The following is a 17,348-nucleotide window of genomic DNA, read 5'->3' on the forward strand; positions in this document are numbered from 1 at the left end:
TGGACTGGATGGGCCACTGGCCTGATCCAACATGGCTTCTCTTATGTTCTTATGTCTGGGGCAGTGATGCTCTGTATTCTTGGTGCTTGGGAGGGGCAACAGTGGGAGGGCTTCTGGAGTTCTGGCCCCGCTGGTGGACCTCCTGATGGCACCTGGTATTTCTGGCCACTGTGTGACACAGAGTGTTGGACTAGATGGGCCACTGGCCTGATACAACATGGCTTCTCTTATGTTCTAACTACTTCCCAAAATTCCGTTCATCTGAAAATTATTGAAGGACTAAACAATAAGTGACATAACTCTTGCTGTACCCCGCCTCCATAAATTTAAATTTTTTGCTAGAAAAAATTACCATGTAAGAGTACAATTCACTTTTTTAAAAAGTTGCATGTTTTATCAGAATACCTTGAAGAAAATTCATCGAAGTCTGAGAGAAGGTCGCAGACCCGAAGGCCTGTCCGCGCAGCTTTGGAAGAATAGGTTGGTCCGATTCCTTTCTTTGTTGTGCCGATACTACCAAAACAAGAAAATAATAAATTGTTATCGAAGGCTGGTAAAGCAAGTCTTATGATAAGACAGATTTGAATATATTATAATTTGGAATTGCTCAAAAAGGCTCACATTTCACTTTGTAACTTAAAACTCCTAACAGAAATAATTTCTTCCCTCTTAGATGTCACTTGAAATTTTGGGAGGGGGGTATGGGTAGAAGAGGACTGATGTCCAGTCATTCGGTATGTTGAGCCTACGGGAAACTCCAAAAGCCTCATCATACATCACACAAAAATATTTTTTTCGGGGAGGGGGCTGTTCCCTTCACGAGCTATCCAAATGACACTACTTGATCCTACCATCCTTTAATTCTTTCAGTTTAGAAAAGAGCAACCAAGGGGTGACATGATAGAAATTTATGAAATTATGCATGGGATGGAAAGAGTTGACAGAGAGAACCTTTTCTCCCTATCCCAAAAATACTAGACCTCAAGGGCATCCAATGAAGCTGATGCTACTGTAATAGCCAAGATATACTTCCACCAACCCAGTCCCTGTGTTACTGCCTTCACTCGCATAGTTTCATGATAGATTCTGCAGAGTCATTGGCAGAGCTACGAAGTCATTGCCGCTTCAACGGGTCCCCCTTGCGTCTCCCTCCCAAGGTTCACACGGGGGCTGGGAAATGGCGCACGTGACAAAAAGTGGATTCCACGCCAAGGGGTGTGTTCCAGCTGAGGTTCCCGTGGGTCTCCTCTCTTTCCCCGCCCTTCACCCATATCTTTCACGGCTCTTCCAGACAGGATAGAGGAGTATCACTTCCACTTCACTGACCTAGTTAAACCCAGCATAGGGGGCACAGCCCGGAGGAAGAGAAGCGTGACAGCTAGGAGAGCGTTCTACATTTCCTAAGTCACTAGGGATGCTGCCGACATTTAGGGGTTGCACACAGATGCTATCCCTTCTGGAGAGAGAGGAATATTTATCTGCTCAAGGAAGAATCTTCTCTGCCACTGAACAGTCAGACGATAGGATCCTGACACACAGTGCCGAGGCTCGGCTGTCGGATTTGAGCAGATGTGACAAAGGAGCAAATTTGGCTGCACACAGATGCTATCCCTTCTGGAAAGAGAGGAATATTTATCTGCTCAGGGAAGAATCTTCTCTGCCACGGAACAGTCAGACGATAGGATCCTGACACACAGTGCCGAGGCCCGGCTGTCGGATTTGAGCAGATGTGACAAAGGAGCAAATATGGGAGGACAATAGTGGGAGGGGGCTTCTGGAGTCCTGGCCCCACTGCTGGACCTCCTGAGGGCCCCTGGGTTTTGGCCAAGGTGTGACACAGAGTGTTGGACTGGATGGGCCACTGGCCTGATCCAACATGGCTTCTCTTCTGTTCTTATGTCTCTGGGGTGGGGATGCTCTGTATTCTTGGTGCTTGGGGGACCACAGTGGGAGGGATTCTGGAGTTCTGGCTCCGCTGGTGGACCTCCTGAGGGCCCCTGGGTTTTGGGCACTGTGTGACACAGAGTGTTGGATGGGCCATTGGCCTGATCCAGCACGGCTTCTCTTTTGTTCTTATGTGTGCAACTCTTGCTATGCTCCATCCAACGGACAAGCATCCCTTGCTGCAGTTACAATCTTCCGCCACAAGAGTGGCTGGAAAAGTTTGTGTGGAATCCCTTGTGATATTGCTACAGTAGTTTCCATGCTATATCTTTAACACTACGGGTATACTGCGCAACAAACATTTTTCACAATTAGGAACACTCCCATTGTTTGTCTGCTGCAGAATGAGAAAACAGGTGCCACGTTCCAAGATGCAGGAACTGTATAGGAGCATCATACACAGAATGGGGTAAGCCAGTGTGAAATAGATGGGTGTGCAATGCGCACAGGGCTTTTTGTTTTGTTTTTTTTGTGGGATTTTTTTTTTAAAAAAAAGAGGTGCCGGAACTCTAAAGAAGGAAATGAAGTTTTCAATCTGCGTACTGAAAACTCATGAACTTTTAAACATCTTTAAAAGAATTGTGTTGAAGAGGTTCCAGAACTCTGTTTCCGGTGTGTTCCCCCAGAAAAAAAAAGCCCTGGGTGTGCGATTTGAACCCGGGATTCAGATCCTCATTCGGCTATGAAGCCTGCTGGGCAACCTGAGTCGGTCGCCATATCTCAGCCCAACCTACCTCACAAGGCTGTTGTGGGGAACCAGAATCCTCAACTATACAGCTGCCCAGAGCTCCTCGCAAGGAATGGCAAATTACAAATTTGCTACATCCTATATGTCAAAGCGGTGGCCCCCAATATTTGGGATCCTATTCTGTACTACGTGGCGGCCTGATAGCCCAGCCCAATCTTGTCAGAGCTGGGGAGCCAAGCAGGGTCAGCCATGGTCAGTACCTGGATGGGAGACCACCAAGGAAGCCCAGAGTTGCTGCACAGAGGAAGCCAACAGCAAACCGCCTCTGCTCATCCCTCGAAAACCTCCATGGTCCTGGGGCCGCCATCAGCCTGTTAAGACTTAGCAGCCCCCAATTATTATTATTATTAGTCTACACCATATGCCGTGAGATTTATATTCTTTACAGTCCTACGCCAAATCTAGTAGCAACAATTAAGACATATAATTACTTTTTCCCCTCTTGGGCTTGCCGCTGAACTTCTTGAAGTCCATCAACTGCCTGGTGAAAATCAAACACTGCACAGCAGAAGGAAAGTCACAGGAAGGAGAATCGAGGAAAACAAAGAGAGTTTGGTTTTTTCAAAATATCACACACGCACACACATTTGCAACTTTAGCGGCCCAATAACCATCATCTGCTAGAGCAATTACAACTCTTACTTATTGCCTTAAGTAAATTTGAGTCGGGGTTACTTACCTCCTAGGTAAGAAACGCACGAACTCTACTCAATGCAAGTAAGAAGCTGGAGCAGCCAATCAAAATTCTCACAACACTAAAAGGGCCAGCTACTCGCTCATGTTAAGTACTTTGCTCCGCCTGACTAAAACTCACCAATATGTGCTCTGTCTGATATGATCAGTCTTTTCTCCCAGTCTCTTAAACCTGTTGAAAGAAATTCACTGCCAGTTAAGACCAATTTTTTTTTGCTGAATTACAAGTTATCACAACACTCAGGACAATGGAACCCCCAGGGCTTAACAGAGATATAGGTTTCTTATCTCACGACACACGGCTAAGTCACTCAGTTCTCACTGATACCCAGAAAGCAAACTTTGTTGGTCTTAAAGGTGCCACTGGACTCAAACTTATTTCTCACATCTGTTGTAACCTCATTTATTATCCGTATGCCAATTTGTTGCTGTTTACATGTCTTGCCAAACATGTTATTCCAATCTTGGCTGTATTTATTGCTCAGTTACTTATGCATAATTACTCTAGCTCTTCCTAGCGACTACACCCTCACCTATATGTAATATTTGAGGAAATTTGTTTCAATGTTATCTGAAGGAGTGTGCATCTACACATGCTAAGTCTCTCAGTTAAACCCAGAATTTAATTTTGTTAGTCTTGAAGGTGCCACCGGACTCAAACTTTGTTCTCACATCTGTTTGTTAACTCTTGTATTTTTATGCAAATGTATTATTAGTATTATTAGTATTATTTGGTTTGGTGTAGTGGTTAAGTGCGCGGACTCTAATCTGGGAGAACCGGGTTTGATTCCCCACTCCTCCACTTGCAGCTGCTGGATGACCTTGGGCAAGCCATAGTTCTGTCAGAGCTCTTCTTGAAAGAGCAGTTCTCTCAGGGCTCTCTCAGCCCCACCTACCTCACAGGGTGTCTGTTGTGGGGAGGGGAAGGGAGAGGAGTTTGTAAGCTGCTCTGAGACTCCAATTGAAGGGCGGGGTATAAATCCAATCTCTTCCTCCTCCTATTATTATTATTATTATTATTATTATTATTATTATTATTATTATTATTATTATTATTATTATTATTAAATTTGTACTCCGCCCTCCTCGGAAGCAGGCTCAGGGCGGCTTACATTGGTTGGTACACAATTGTACTGCCATTCACAGATCTTACCAACCGCCTTAATCCAATCTCAGCTACAATTGCTCAATTACTTATGCATCTTGACTAACTAGCCCTTCCTGGCAATTAACCCCCCCCCCTTCCTATATGTAATGGAAATTCTGTTTCTTCCTATATGTTAAGGAAATTCTGTTTCACTGTATCTAAAGAAGTGTGCTTGCACATGAAACCTTATACCCAGAATTAAACTCTGTTGGTCTTAAAGGTGCCACTGGACTCAAAGGGTGATTCCACACTAAACCTTAAATCCTGGTTCAACCCTGTCCCCGAACTTACATTCTACACTACATTCGAGTTTACCCCATAATTATCTTGCGGTATTTCCCCCCTCAATTACAATGAGGTCACCCTGGTTTCGCCCCACACTTGTCCCGGGATAAATGGATGCTGTTATAACCATGGATAAACGCAAGGTACTGTCTCAAGAGTTGAATTCTGATAAAACCAGGGATGAGATCCCAGGGCGGAAAGGACCTTACTTTGTTCTGCTGCTTCAGACCAGCATGTCTACCCAACCTCAATCTATTTTATAGCAGGTAGTCAGCCACGTTGGTCTGAAGCAGTAGAACAAATTTAGAGTCCAGTGGCACCTTTAAGACCCATAATAATTGAATAAACTTGTTAAATTCTGGGTTCCATGGATGGTCTGACCCTAAGCATAGTGATCAGCTCTGCTTTATTAGTGATTCGGCAGGAACAAGACGAAGACAAACTGTTAAATAGCATGCAACTCCACCCACTTCCCAAACAACTACCAATGACAGGCCATTATCAGAACCATTAATTCCCCACTGGCCACCTCCAGAGTCCTGGTGGGCTTTTGTTCTAGAGCTCCAAGCTCAGCCAGTCTCTGGTAGAAGCAGCCCTGGAATTTTCCAGTCCCAATATATAACAAAACCTTTTGTTGGTCTTAAAGGTGCCACTGGACTCTTAAAAGTTGAAGCATCAAGTTACCCATCATTATACCAGCCTCCCATTTTCACAGGTATCCAAGTTATCTGATACGAACCTTTTTTCTCATTTTTTTCAGCTTCTTCGAACAAGCCCGGTAAATGTATAACTACCCCGTTACCTAAAAACAATACACAAAAGGTCTGTTGTAAGACAGGGAATCAAATGGTCAAAATGGCAAGTAAGAGCATATGGAGCCAATCAATCGTTTAAAAAATTAAACAAGCTCCTACTGGACTGATCAGATCTCAACACACACACACACACACACACACACACAGAAGGTTATGCCAATTCCTCTACAGGAAACTGCAACTGGGAAGACCAGAGATTAAACCGGAGCCCTTATTATGCCAAACGTGTTTGAAACCACTGCTCTCCTTCGCTTTAAGGGCCATGCCTTTGTGACCTATCATTTATCTCCACTTGAATCTTACACAAATAGATCGCCCTGCCTTCCTTGACCTGAAATGTTTGCGGACAGGTGGATTTGTTAGATTTTGGGGGGGGGGGGGACGAACAGGCGTCTTGTGCCACGTTATATTGTAACATATGCTTTCGTGGACCAGAGACCACTGTGTCCCCTGGATCACCACAAAAAGCTTATGCTAGCATCAAAGTAGAAGTCCTGAAGGTGTCAGAAGACCCCTGTTTATTTTTGACCTCAAGATTTTATTTTACAAAATTTATACCTGACCTTTCTGCCCTTGGGTTGCCAACCTCCAGGCAGAGACTGGAGATCCCCCAGAATTACAGCTGATCTCCAGATGCCAGAGATCACTCCCCCTATAGAATATGGCAGCTTTGGAGGGTATACTCTATGGCATTATACCCCACTGAAGCCCATCGCCTCCCCCAAACCCACCCTTTCAGGTTGTACCCCCAAATCTCCAGGAATTTTCCAACTTGAAGCTGGCAGCCCTGTATCTACCCTCAGAAGGGCCACCAGGTTGGCTAACAATTTAACATACACAATCAAAATATACCTTAAAAACCTTTAAAACAAACAAAAACACATCAGTAAAACCTTTAAAAACATATTAAAACATAAAAACCATTAAAACACCGGGCACTTTAATTTTAAAAAGCCGCCTCTGCTTATGTCATGTTATGAATATGGCAAGAGACCTAAAGTGCACTTAAGCCATTTTAGGCAGTCCAATGCATCTGTTGCTCACCCAGCTTCAAAATACTAGTTAATACAATCTCGCTTCTAACACTGTATATTAGAACATATTTTGCATCTTTTCACCCAACTTGAAAACATTCATAGGGACTGGCTCCAACCTGTAATGCAGAATTATGTCCTAACTGCATGTACCAAATTTCATTCCAATCTCTCCAAGAGATTTAATATGTTACAAACACAAATAGGATAAGTAGTTCAGAGGCTACATCTGCGTCAAGCAGGATATGAACATAAGAACATAAGAGATGCCAATGTTGGATCAGGCCAAAGGCCCATCCAGTCCAACACTCTGTCTCACAGTGGCCAAAAATACCAGGTGCCATAGAAGGTCCACCAGTGGTGCCAGGACATTAGAAGCCCTCCCACTGTTGACCCCACCCCCCAAGCACCAAGAAGACAGAGCATCACCTGCCCCAGAACCCCTATCTATACCTTGTAGCTAATAGCCACTGATGGACCTCTGCTCCATATGCTTATTTATTTATTTATTTAGATTTATATCCCGCCCTAATTATCTAATTCCCTTTTGAAGCCATCCATGCTTGTAGCCGCCACCACTTCCTGTGGCAGTGAATATGCATGAGAGGTAGTATGGCTTTTATTCTGTTTGACCCATCAGACAAAAAGTCACCTTCCTGCGGTGATACTTGTGCCAATCACTTCTCAGCAGCATCCTTGGTTGCGGGTGGAAAAGCCTACCCTGCACGTATGTACGCATGTACCATCAACTCGCAACTGACTCATGGGGACCCCCACCAAGGGGCTTTCAAGGCAAGCGAGAAGCAGAGGTGGTCGTGCCATTGCCTTCCTCTGTAGCTGTTATGTCCTGGGCCCGGAATTGACGGACCTAGCTTGAAACCTAGAACAATGGATAGCTAGGATCCTGGATAGAACCAATAGACCAGGAGTCACACTGTAAATAGCCTATCACGGGTAGTGGGGGTGTGGGGGTGTGTGGTGTTGTGCACGGATTTAAGCAGGGCTTCGGTCCTGCTAGAGTGTCTTAGTGCATAGCTGAATCACGAATAAACTATGAGCTGATCACTACATGCATCTCGAACCCGGTACATTCAGTAGCCTTCCCCAATGTTCCCCCATCCAAGTACCGACCCTGCTTAGCTTCCAAGATTGGGCTACAACATTCCACTGTTCTGCACCAGCCCTGACCTGGATGGCCCAGGCTAGCCTGATTATATCAGAGCTGAGAAGCTAAACAGTGTCAGCCCTGGTTAGTACTTGGATGGTTAGTACTAGGATTGCTACGCAGAGGCTGGCAATGGCAAACTATCTCTGAACCAGTGTTCCCTCTAAGTCGTGTGTGTGAGCAGCCGCTCATTAACACAGGAATCCCCGCCCAGTAGCAGTCTGGAGCCACACGGGGTCTTGCACTGCCCATGCCCCATTTTGAGATTTGTTGTTGTTGTTCAGTCGCACAGTCGAGTCCAACTCTTCGCGACCCCATGGACCACATCACGCCAGGCCCTCCTGTCATCATTTTCAGATTACAGCAGTTATATTCTGCTCAGGACGTGAATTGTTCTTCTGGGGGGGGGGGGAATACAGGGAACATTGCTCTGAATGTCTCTTGCTTAGAAAAACCCCATGAGGGGTCACCACAAGTTGGCTGCAACTTGACAGCACTTTACACGCACGGTTCAGATATCAGCAAAACTAGTTGATACCTCCCTCTACAGACAGCCCTGAACAGCTGCTTTAACAAAATCCATTTTCCTTGTCATAAATCTGCATATTACATTCTAGGAGCATTGGATGTCATATGCTGAAGGTGCAGAAGTATTCAAGATTAATGGGGACCACAGCTGTTCCTTTTTTCTTCCCATGGTGGGGGGTGGGGGGAAACACATACAAATCCAAACGCCTGAAAGCACTGCTCTGTTTGATCATCTTAGATGGCCTTTTACTATTCTTCATGTAACTGACAATCATTAAGACACATTTGCCCCTACATGACACAAGGCTTGGTTTAATCCAGGTACTATCTAAACTGAATCCGATTCAACCCTAAATACATGACGATGTCGGGTTAGACGGGGAACACGTTTACAGGCCACAGGGACTGTGCATGTGACGGACTACATTTAAAATGCTGCTTTTCTAATGCAGCAAAATCTGAGAAGGGAGGTGAATAGTTAACTCTGCTCTAGATTGTTGAGCTTGAGTGACAAGCTGCTCCTTTTCTCTGATTGGCCAGCACCAGCTGAGGGGAATATAAAATCAGCCGCCTGCTGAGGAGAGAGGGAGTTCATTTTTTTTAGTTCTGTGGCAGTTACTGTTCAGTACAATAAAAGTTCGGCTACAGGAGTGGGTCTCTGAAGAGTCTGACTAGAAGTCTGTCAGACAGGTTCACCTTTTGAATATAGGGAGAGACTAGGCTTGCCAAGTCCCCCCTGGGGGCGGGGAACCCCCCGCCCCAGAGGTCCGTTCCCCGCCACCAGCGGATCGGGCCCCTGGGGGAACTCCAACCCAATGTGCACGTCACCCGGAAGTGACGCGACCACGCCGGGCACGCTGACGGCGGGGCCACGGTCGCCCGAGGGAAAACTATGTTTTTCCCTCGGATAGTTGTGGCCCCACCCCCAGCATGCCTTCCGGGGTGTTGTGGTGGGGGCGTGCGCCCCCCAGCCGCAAGCCGGGAGTCCCCCGCTGCGGCTCAGTTCTCACTTGGCAACCCTAGGAGAGACTCCTGGTCTTAACTGTGTTCAACATAACCTGAGAAAGAATTCCATCTAAGAATTCAGAGTCTAGTCTCAGCTTACGCTGAAGTACGTTTTCACACAGACACCAAGAACTGGGATTTGAGATTTTGGCAAAGAGTGACTGGGTAGCAGACTGAAGCTCTCAATGAGGCCAAAAGGAAAAGGATTGTAATTTTCAGGGAAGAAATATAAGTCCTGTCCAGTTATACAGGGAACTGGCACTGAGGCAGTCCCCGGTCTGTTGTGGAAGGAAATGGTTATAGACAATTCAGGGGAAAGAAGTCACACTGTGATTTCAGAAAAGGGGAAAGAATTTGATACACAAAAGAGTGACCTTTCCGAAAACCTGGACAGTTATTAGGAAACTATATGCAGAAACATTGTAACCGAAACTAAAATACTTAGTCAACCATCTCTCACTGAAAAGAACCAAGAATTTGTAAAAATAAGCTGCTACAACACCATCTTGTCAGTCAACTGAAAAATATACTGTTTTACCAAAAATGTTTATCTCAGCCTTTCCAATTCCTGACTAACCCATACCATCCCTGCCTATTAAATAAAATCTTTATTATTGTTCACTGTTACACAGTCTCCAGTGCCATTTCAAAGGATTTAAAAAGAGGGCTCCTGTTTTCTCCTGATAAGTTCCAGGGCTGGGCAAAAGCCAAATCAGATTCTGTCACACGATGGGGCATTCAGATTTATAAAGCTGCAAATATTATCACGCTACTGGGGGCCAACTCAGTACCTGAAGGGAACTAAGAATTCTGGTAGGAAAAATTCTGCCTCACAGGGAAGAATAGTGCAGAACAGAGAACTGTTACGTTAAAGCAGGGGTCCCCAACCTTTTGGAGACCTGTGGGCACCTTTGGAATTTTGACACTGCATGGTAGGCACAACCACAAAATGGTTGCAGCAAAATGGCTGCCACAGGAGCTGGAGTCAGCCACAAAATGGCTGCCACAGTTTACCTTCAACTACACAGTGAAGATCCTTGTATTGCGGTGGCCAAACCTACATTTAAAAAAAAAAAAATCTGTACAGTCAATCAAACCTCCAATGGCCAACGAGAAAAAGTCTTGCTGGACAGAGGTTCCACCTGCTCCTGCCCACATTCTAACATTTCATGAGGAGGAAGAGGAGGAGGAGGAGGAAGAGATTGGATTTAAACGTCGCCCTTCACTCGGAGTCTCAGAGCGACTTACAATCTCCTTCCCTTCCTCTCCTTCCCTTCCTCTCCCAACAACACACACCCTGTAAAGTAAGTGGGGCTGAGAGAGCTCTGAGAGAACTGCTCTTTGAGAGAACTGTGACTGACCCAAGTTCACCCAGTTGGCTGCATGTGGAGGAGTGGGGAATCAAACCCGGTTCTCCAGATTAGAGTCTGCTGCTCTTAACCACTACGCCAAACTGGCTCTCAACACCTGAAAGGTGTTGGTGGGCACTAGGTTGGGGACTTTGTGTTTAAACGCTCCTGAAAGACCACAAACATTCATTTGGAGAAGGCTTCCCACTACACCTCTGTATTCTTCACGGCTACAGGCCTGCCTCCTTTAAATCAGCCTCCACAGGAATTCTACCACACCTCTGCCTTAAGTGTCGTTGTACTGAGAAGGGCTGAAAGTCAATCACTCCCGAGGCAAAATAGTCTGGCCACTGGAGACTGCGTGTCACTCACGTTTCTGCACGAGCCGCTGCTCCGTGCTCATCATCCCATTAGACAGTACCTAGAACAATGACCCATGCGGTAACACAGAGGGTAGGTTCTTCCAACAGCAGGTAATTCTTACTTTTAACTCTGACAAGGTAAACCTCTTTGGGCGCAGAAGCGAAGGACATTTCCCAACATTAATTCAGAAGAAAGTGTACCCTCCCTGCACGTAACTGCAGATGAAAAGCTTCAGAATAATTCCAGCCTCTCAGGCACAACAAAGGTATTTTGGGTACATAAGGTGTTTCTCATCTGCCACCTGTAACACCTCACGAGCAGAAATAGGGAGGGCAAGGTGTCAGAGCCATTCTTCCAACAGCAGGTAATGCTTACTTTTAACTCTGACAAGGTAAACCTCTTTGGGCGCAGAAGCGAAGGGCATTTCCCAACATTAATTCAGAAGAAAGTGTACCCTCCCTGCACGTAACTGCAGATGAAAAGCTTCAAAATAATTCCAGCCTCTCAGGCACAACAAAGGTATTTTGGGTACATAAGGTGTTTCTCATCTGCCACCTGTAACACCTCACGAGCAGAAATAGGGAGGGCAAGGTGTCAGAGCCAAGTGTTCGAAACACAGGTGCATAAACTGTGAAGGGCATTCTTTGGCAGAAAACAGCTTTTGAGAATGGGAAAAGGTGAGAATTCAGTGGGTCTGGTAAACAAGCTTGAAGCCTCTCCAGCCAGACACACACCTCTTTCCAAAAGAACCGCAAACAATTTCTCCAGATTAGTATCTTTTTAAAAGGAAAGGATAGAGCATTAGAAGACAGAAAGGTGTGCATAACTGAGAAGAGGAGCTGGTTGTTTATTTAAATGAACTTTATAAGCCTTCTTAGCGGGGAACAAGTCCATTCAGACATCACATTAACATAGGGATGCCAGCCTCCAGGTGGGACCTGGGGATCCCTTGGAATTCCAGCTCATCTCCAGACTACAGAGATCAGTTCCCCTGGAGAAAATGGCTCCTTTGGAGGGTGGATTGTGTGGCATTGTGTACCCCACTGAAGACCTTAACCTCCCCAGGCTCCATCCCCAAATCTCCAGGAGTTTCCTAACCTGGAGTCGGTTCTCAACCTTCCCTCCCCGCAGTGGCCAGGAGGACCTGGCAACCCTTCTTTAACAAAAGGTTTAACAAAGAGAAAAGAAGTCCTTTTCTCCCAATACAAGAACTTGTGGGCACTCCATGAAATTGCTGAGCCGTCGGGTTAGAACAGATAAAAGGAAGTCCTTCTTCACCCAAAGAGTGATCCAACACATGGAATTCACTGCCACAGGAGATGGTGGAGGCTGCAAGCATGGATGGCTTCAAGAGGGAATTGGATAAACATACGGAGCAGAGGTCCATCCGTGGCTATTAGGCACAGGAGCTCTGGGGCAAGTCATGCTCTGTCTTCTTGGTGCTTGGGAGGGACAACAGTGGGAGGGCTCCTAGTGTCCTGGCCCCACTGCTGGACCTCCTGGTGGCACCTGGTATTTCTGGCCACTGTGTGACAGAGTGTCGGACTGGATGGGCCATTGGCCTGATCCAACATTGGCTTCTCTTATGTAACAACAGAATGGACACAACACGGTGCGGCCTTCTGCTTCCCGGACTGTATGAACTCATGAAGCCAAGTGTTGATAACAAGATGAAAGCAGGCAAATCACAAGCTGCCTGTTGCAGCTTTGGAATTTCCAGCCACGGCTGACGGAACGCCTGAATGGAGGCAGGTATAATTTTACAGCCTAGGAAGGCATTGGGTGGGGGTTTGATTTGGTTTACATCTGTAGCGTTTTATTATTTATAAATTGCCTTCAGCCAAGAAGAAAGGTGAGATATAAATATTTCAGTTAAATAAACCTACACAGTGAACCACGAATTGCAGCTGGGATTGGCACCCAGCCACCATTTTCTACCAGCCTGTTGTAAAATTTGATCCCACCACAATGTTACCTGGGTCAATAATTCCTGCACTAATGAGAGCTAACAGAAGGAAACCATTGCACATGCATGATTTTTATTTTTTGTACAGAAAAGGAGTTTGGACTTCTTATTTAAGAGAGCCAGTTTGGTGTAGTGGTTAGGAGCGCGGACGATGTACCACTGCTGCCAGAAATGGTCCTACTGAATCTTTGGCATGACAAAAGTATCCCAAAAAACAAAAGAGATTTGATAGCTATTCTCCTAGTGGCAGCTAAGTTAGTACTGGCTTCAAAATGGAAAGACAAACAAACTCCTTCGGTTTCACAATGGGTAAATAAACTTTGGGATTTCTTTATTATGGCTAAAATCTCAGATCAAATTCGAATCGCGGAATCTACTTCTTACAATTCAAAGTTTGCTGAAATTTGGTTCCCCGTTTCAACATATCTCAATACGACAGCTAAGGAGCCAAAAAACAGCATATGCAGTATGTTTGCTCATTTTTGAACTGCTTTATCACTCCTCGTAGCTGTACTTTATATTGCTTTGTCGAAACATTCGCTGTTTAAATGTTTTTACTGGAATTGGTCTGGTTTTATTGACCTTTAAGGTAAAGGTAAAGGTTCCCTTGCTCGAAAGCCAGTCGAATCCAACTCTAGGGTTGCGGTGCTCATCTCCGTTTATTCACTGCTGTTTGTATTTGTTGATGTTATTTAGTTGAAAAACTAATAGAAATTATTTTTTTAAATAAAACTGCCCCACAAGCCACAAAGTCCTGGCTACGGGCCTGCGTCAAAGCCAGGTCCCAGGCACGGCCACCGCCCACTTGATGCCGCTGTTCTTTCCCCACCGGATAGAAGCTTCATTAACCAGCCCAGGTTGCATCCCCCGCTCCCTCCCTACGCACACTGATCACCAGGGCTTTTTTTGTAGAAAAAGCCCAGCAGGAACTCATTAGCATAATAGGCCACACCCAACAGCAGGCACTCATTAGCATATTAGGCCACACCTCTGACAGCACAACTCATTGGCATATTAGGCCATACCTCCATGTTACCAGAATTGTGGTCATCCAGCCACACCCACCTTTTTTAATTCTGTTTACCTTGTCTGTTGTCAAAACCCAGGGCTTTTTTGTTGCAGGAACTCCTTTGTATGTTAGGCCACACACCCCTAATTGTAGCCAATCCTAATGAGTCTCTGCTGTTGGGTGTGGCCTATTATGCTAATGAGTTCCTGCTGGGCGTGGCAAACTTGGGAGCCAGCCGGAACTCTGTTCCTGTGCGTTCCTGCCCAAAAATAGCCCTGCTGATCACAAAGCCTTCTCTGTAGTTTATTAAAACACGGATATGGGAACAGAGACACGGTAAGGGAAACACTATAATAGAAGCGTGTGGCAGTAGCCAAAGGCCCTCTCCTGAGCAGTCACCCGTCTCAGCTGGAAGATGTGGTCTCTGATGAAGATCAGAGAATAGGCAGGATTATATGATAGCACTGCAGTTAGTTTCTCATTATACGTCAGTCCCAAATCAGGCAGGGCTTTAAAAGGTTAAAACTAGCATACTGACTTGCATTCAGAAACATCTGGGAAGCCGAGTACAATATTTCGGAACAGATTTTTTGCTTTTTTTTGGCCATGGTGTTGTATAAACAGCTATGTAAAACAAACATAAACTGAGCTGAAACAAACGCTGCAACCTGTCGGCACGATTTAGGGCTGGGGTTGCCAGATCCAGGCTGGGGAACTCCTGGAGATTTGGGGGTGGAGCCGGGGAAGGACAGGAACCTCAGTGGGGTACAAGGCCATAGAGTCCACCCTCCAAAGCATCTATTTTTTCCAGGGGAACTGTGCTCTGTAGTCCTGGTCAATGCTCCCTCTAAGCTGTGGAGTCTTGTGAGCAAAAATTCTACTTTGTTTGCTACTGGCATTAAAGTTGTGAGCGAGCAATTTGGCTGCTGCATAAATTAATTTGCTCTGGAGCCCTCCTTCCTGAGCTAAGACAAAAATCTGTGAATTGGAGGCTAAAAAATTATGAGCTAGCTCACACTAACTCAACTTAGAGGGAACTGCAGTCATGGTGATGAGAGCCAATGTGGTGTAGTGGTTAAGAGCAGCGGACTCTAATCTGTAGAACCAGGTTTGATTTCCCCACTCCTCCACGTGAAGCCTGCTGGGTGACCTTGGGCCAGTCACGGTTCTCTCAAAACTCTCTCAGCCCCACCTGCTTCACAAGGTGCCGGTTGTGGGGAGGGGAAAGGAACGGTGATTTTAAGCTGCTTTGAGACTCCTTAAGGTAAAGAAAAGCGGGATATAAAAACCGACTCCTCTTCTTGTGGAGATGAGCTATAATTCTGGGAGATCCCCAGGTCTCACTTGGAGGCTGACCTCCCCTATTTAGGGCATAACTACCCCATACACCCAACACACACTGAATCACAAATGCTCAGTCAGACTCCTAGGCAATGCTCCCTCTAAGCTGTGGAGTCTTGTGAGCAAAAAGTCTACTTTGTTGTGAGCTACTGGCATAAAAATTGTGGCATTAAAATTTGCTCTGGGGCCATCCTTCCTGAGCCAAGACAAAAATATGTGAGCCGGAGGCTAAAAAACTGTGAGCTAGCTCACCCTAACTCAGCTTAGAGGGAACATTGCTCCTAGGCAGACGATGTAAGGATAAGCTCACCTTTAATAGTGCTCGTTTGCTTCAGTGCTGTGGTTGGGAGCAGAAGCTTCAAGTTTCCCTCTCAGCTGGTTTTTGCCGACATGTGCTTTCTGCTGGTGAAAACTGGGCGAGGGAGAAAATGGAGGCTCTCTCTCTCTCCCCTCACAGCACCGAGTGAACAAGTGCTTTTTAATTATTATTATTCATTGAATTTATAATTTATAGGTGAGCTTCCCCCAATGCACGTCTGAGTGGAAGTCTGGTCATAAACCCAAGACCTGACGCACGTCGGGCCTATCATGAAGTCCGGCCCTTAGCTGCTTGAAGTTTCTGAGGCTGGAAAATCTCAGATTTGTTTTCCAAATTTTCAGCAAATCCAGGTTAAGACCACCACTCCTTCTCTCTGATCTCTAAGGGAGCAGTGTGGTTCTGTTTGGTGACAAAGGTACATCAGACTGCTCTCCAGCCTTCCTGTACGCAAGAGGAAACTGCTACTGTCTCACCTCCTTCCCAGAAGTATAAAGGTACAACCTGATAGCAGTTCTTCTAACCAGGGTCCATTACGCGGTATTCTACAGAGACCTTAGGATCACAGTCTGAAACGTCTTCGTTTCTCCCTTCCCATTCCTCCTTTAACATTTGGCTCGAGGAACAGTTTGGGGAGAAATCAGAAGCTCACATGCTATCATGTGTCACTTTAGTTAATCTTAAGGTAAAGGTAAAGGTTCCCTTGCTCAAAAGCCAGTCAAGTCCGACTCTAGGGTTGCGGTGCTCATCTCCGTTTCAAAGCCGAAGAGCCAGCGCTGTCCGAAGACGTTTCCGTGGTCATGTGGCCGGCATGACTAAACACCAAGGCGCACGGAACGCTGTTGCCTTCCCACCAAGGCAGTACCTATTTATCTACTTGCAATTTCTTGCTTTCGAACTGCTAGGTTGGCAGGAGCTGGAACTAGAGGCGGGAGCTCACTCCGTCATGCGGCACACTCGGGTCTCGAACTGCTGAACTACTGATCTTCCACAACCTGCAGTTCAGCGTCTTAACCACTTGAGCCACCGCAGCTTAATCTTAGTAAATAGTAAAAGGTTCTACACGGCTTTTGTTTTTGGATTTTAATTTGTACCAACACCACTACTTAGGAACGGGTTTCAATACATCAACAGAATCAGCTCTGGTGTAAAGTAGTGACCAGAGCACAGAATCAGAGAGCTGGAAGGGGCCAGACAGACCATCTAGTCCAACCCCCGGCTCAATGCAGGATCACCCTAGCGCGAGGGTGGCCAAACTTGCTAGCTCACACTAACTAGCCACACATAATAAACGTCAGATGTTTGAGAGCTGGAAGAGATGAACGAATATTGCACACAGGTTTTTATTGAAAAATATGCAAATTTGCTTTTTATTAACATTAAATTAAATTGTGTGAAAGACCCGCATGCAGCTCCCAAACTGCAGTTTGGCCATCCCTGGCCTAGAGAACATAAGAACATAACAGAAGCCAGTGTTGGATCAGGCCAATGGCCCATCCAGTCCCACACTCTGTGTCATACAGTGGCCAAAATACCAGGTTGCCATCAGGAGGTCCAGCAGTCGGGCCAGGACACTAGAAGCCCTCCCACTGTGCCCCCCCCCCAAGCACAAGAATGCAGAGCATCATCTGCCCCAGCCT

General features: G+C 45.9%; 1 protein-coding gene across 1 annotated transcript in view; it reads right to left on the reverse strand.

Annotated features, from left to right (window-relative positions):
• The window catches only part of ADSSL1 (adenylosuccinate synthase like 1), a 52,958-nt gene that overhangs the window by 16,386 nt on the left and 19,224 nt on the right, over positions 1-17,348 (reverse strand). The window contains 4 exon segments of the mRNA XM_015408585.1: positions 406-513; positions 3,124-3,190; positions 3,507-3,557; positions 5,557-5,619. Coding sequence (XP_015264071.1) covers positions 406-513; positions 3,124-3,190; positions 3,507-3,557; positions 5,557-5,619 — 289 coding nt within the window.

This window comes from Gekko japonicus, unplaced genomic scaffold, assembly GCF_001447785.1.
Source record: "Gekko japonicus isolate JY-2015 unplaced genomic scaffold, Gekko_japonicus_V1.1 scaffold1419, whole genome shotgun sequence".
Taxonomy (NCBI): Eukaryota; Metazoa; Chordata; class Lepidosauria; order Squamata; family Gekkonidae; genus Gekko; species Gekko japonicus.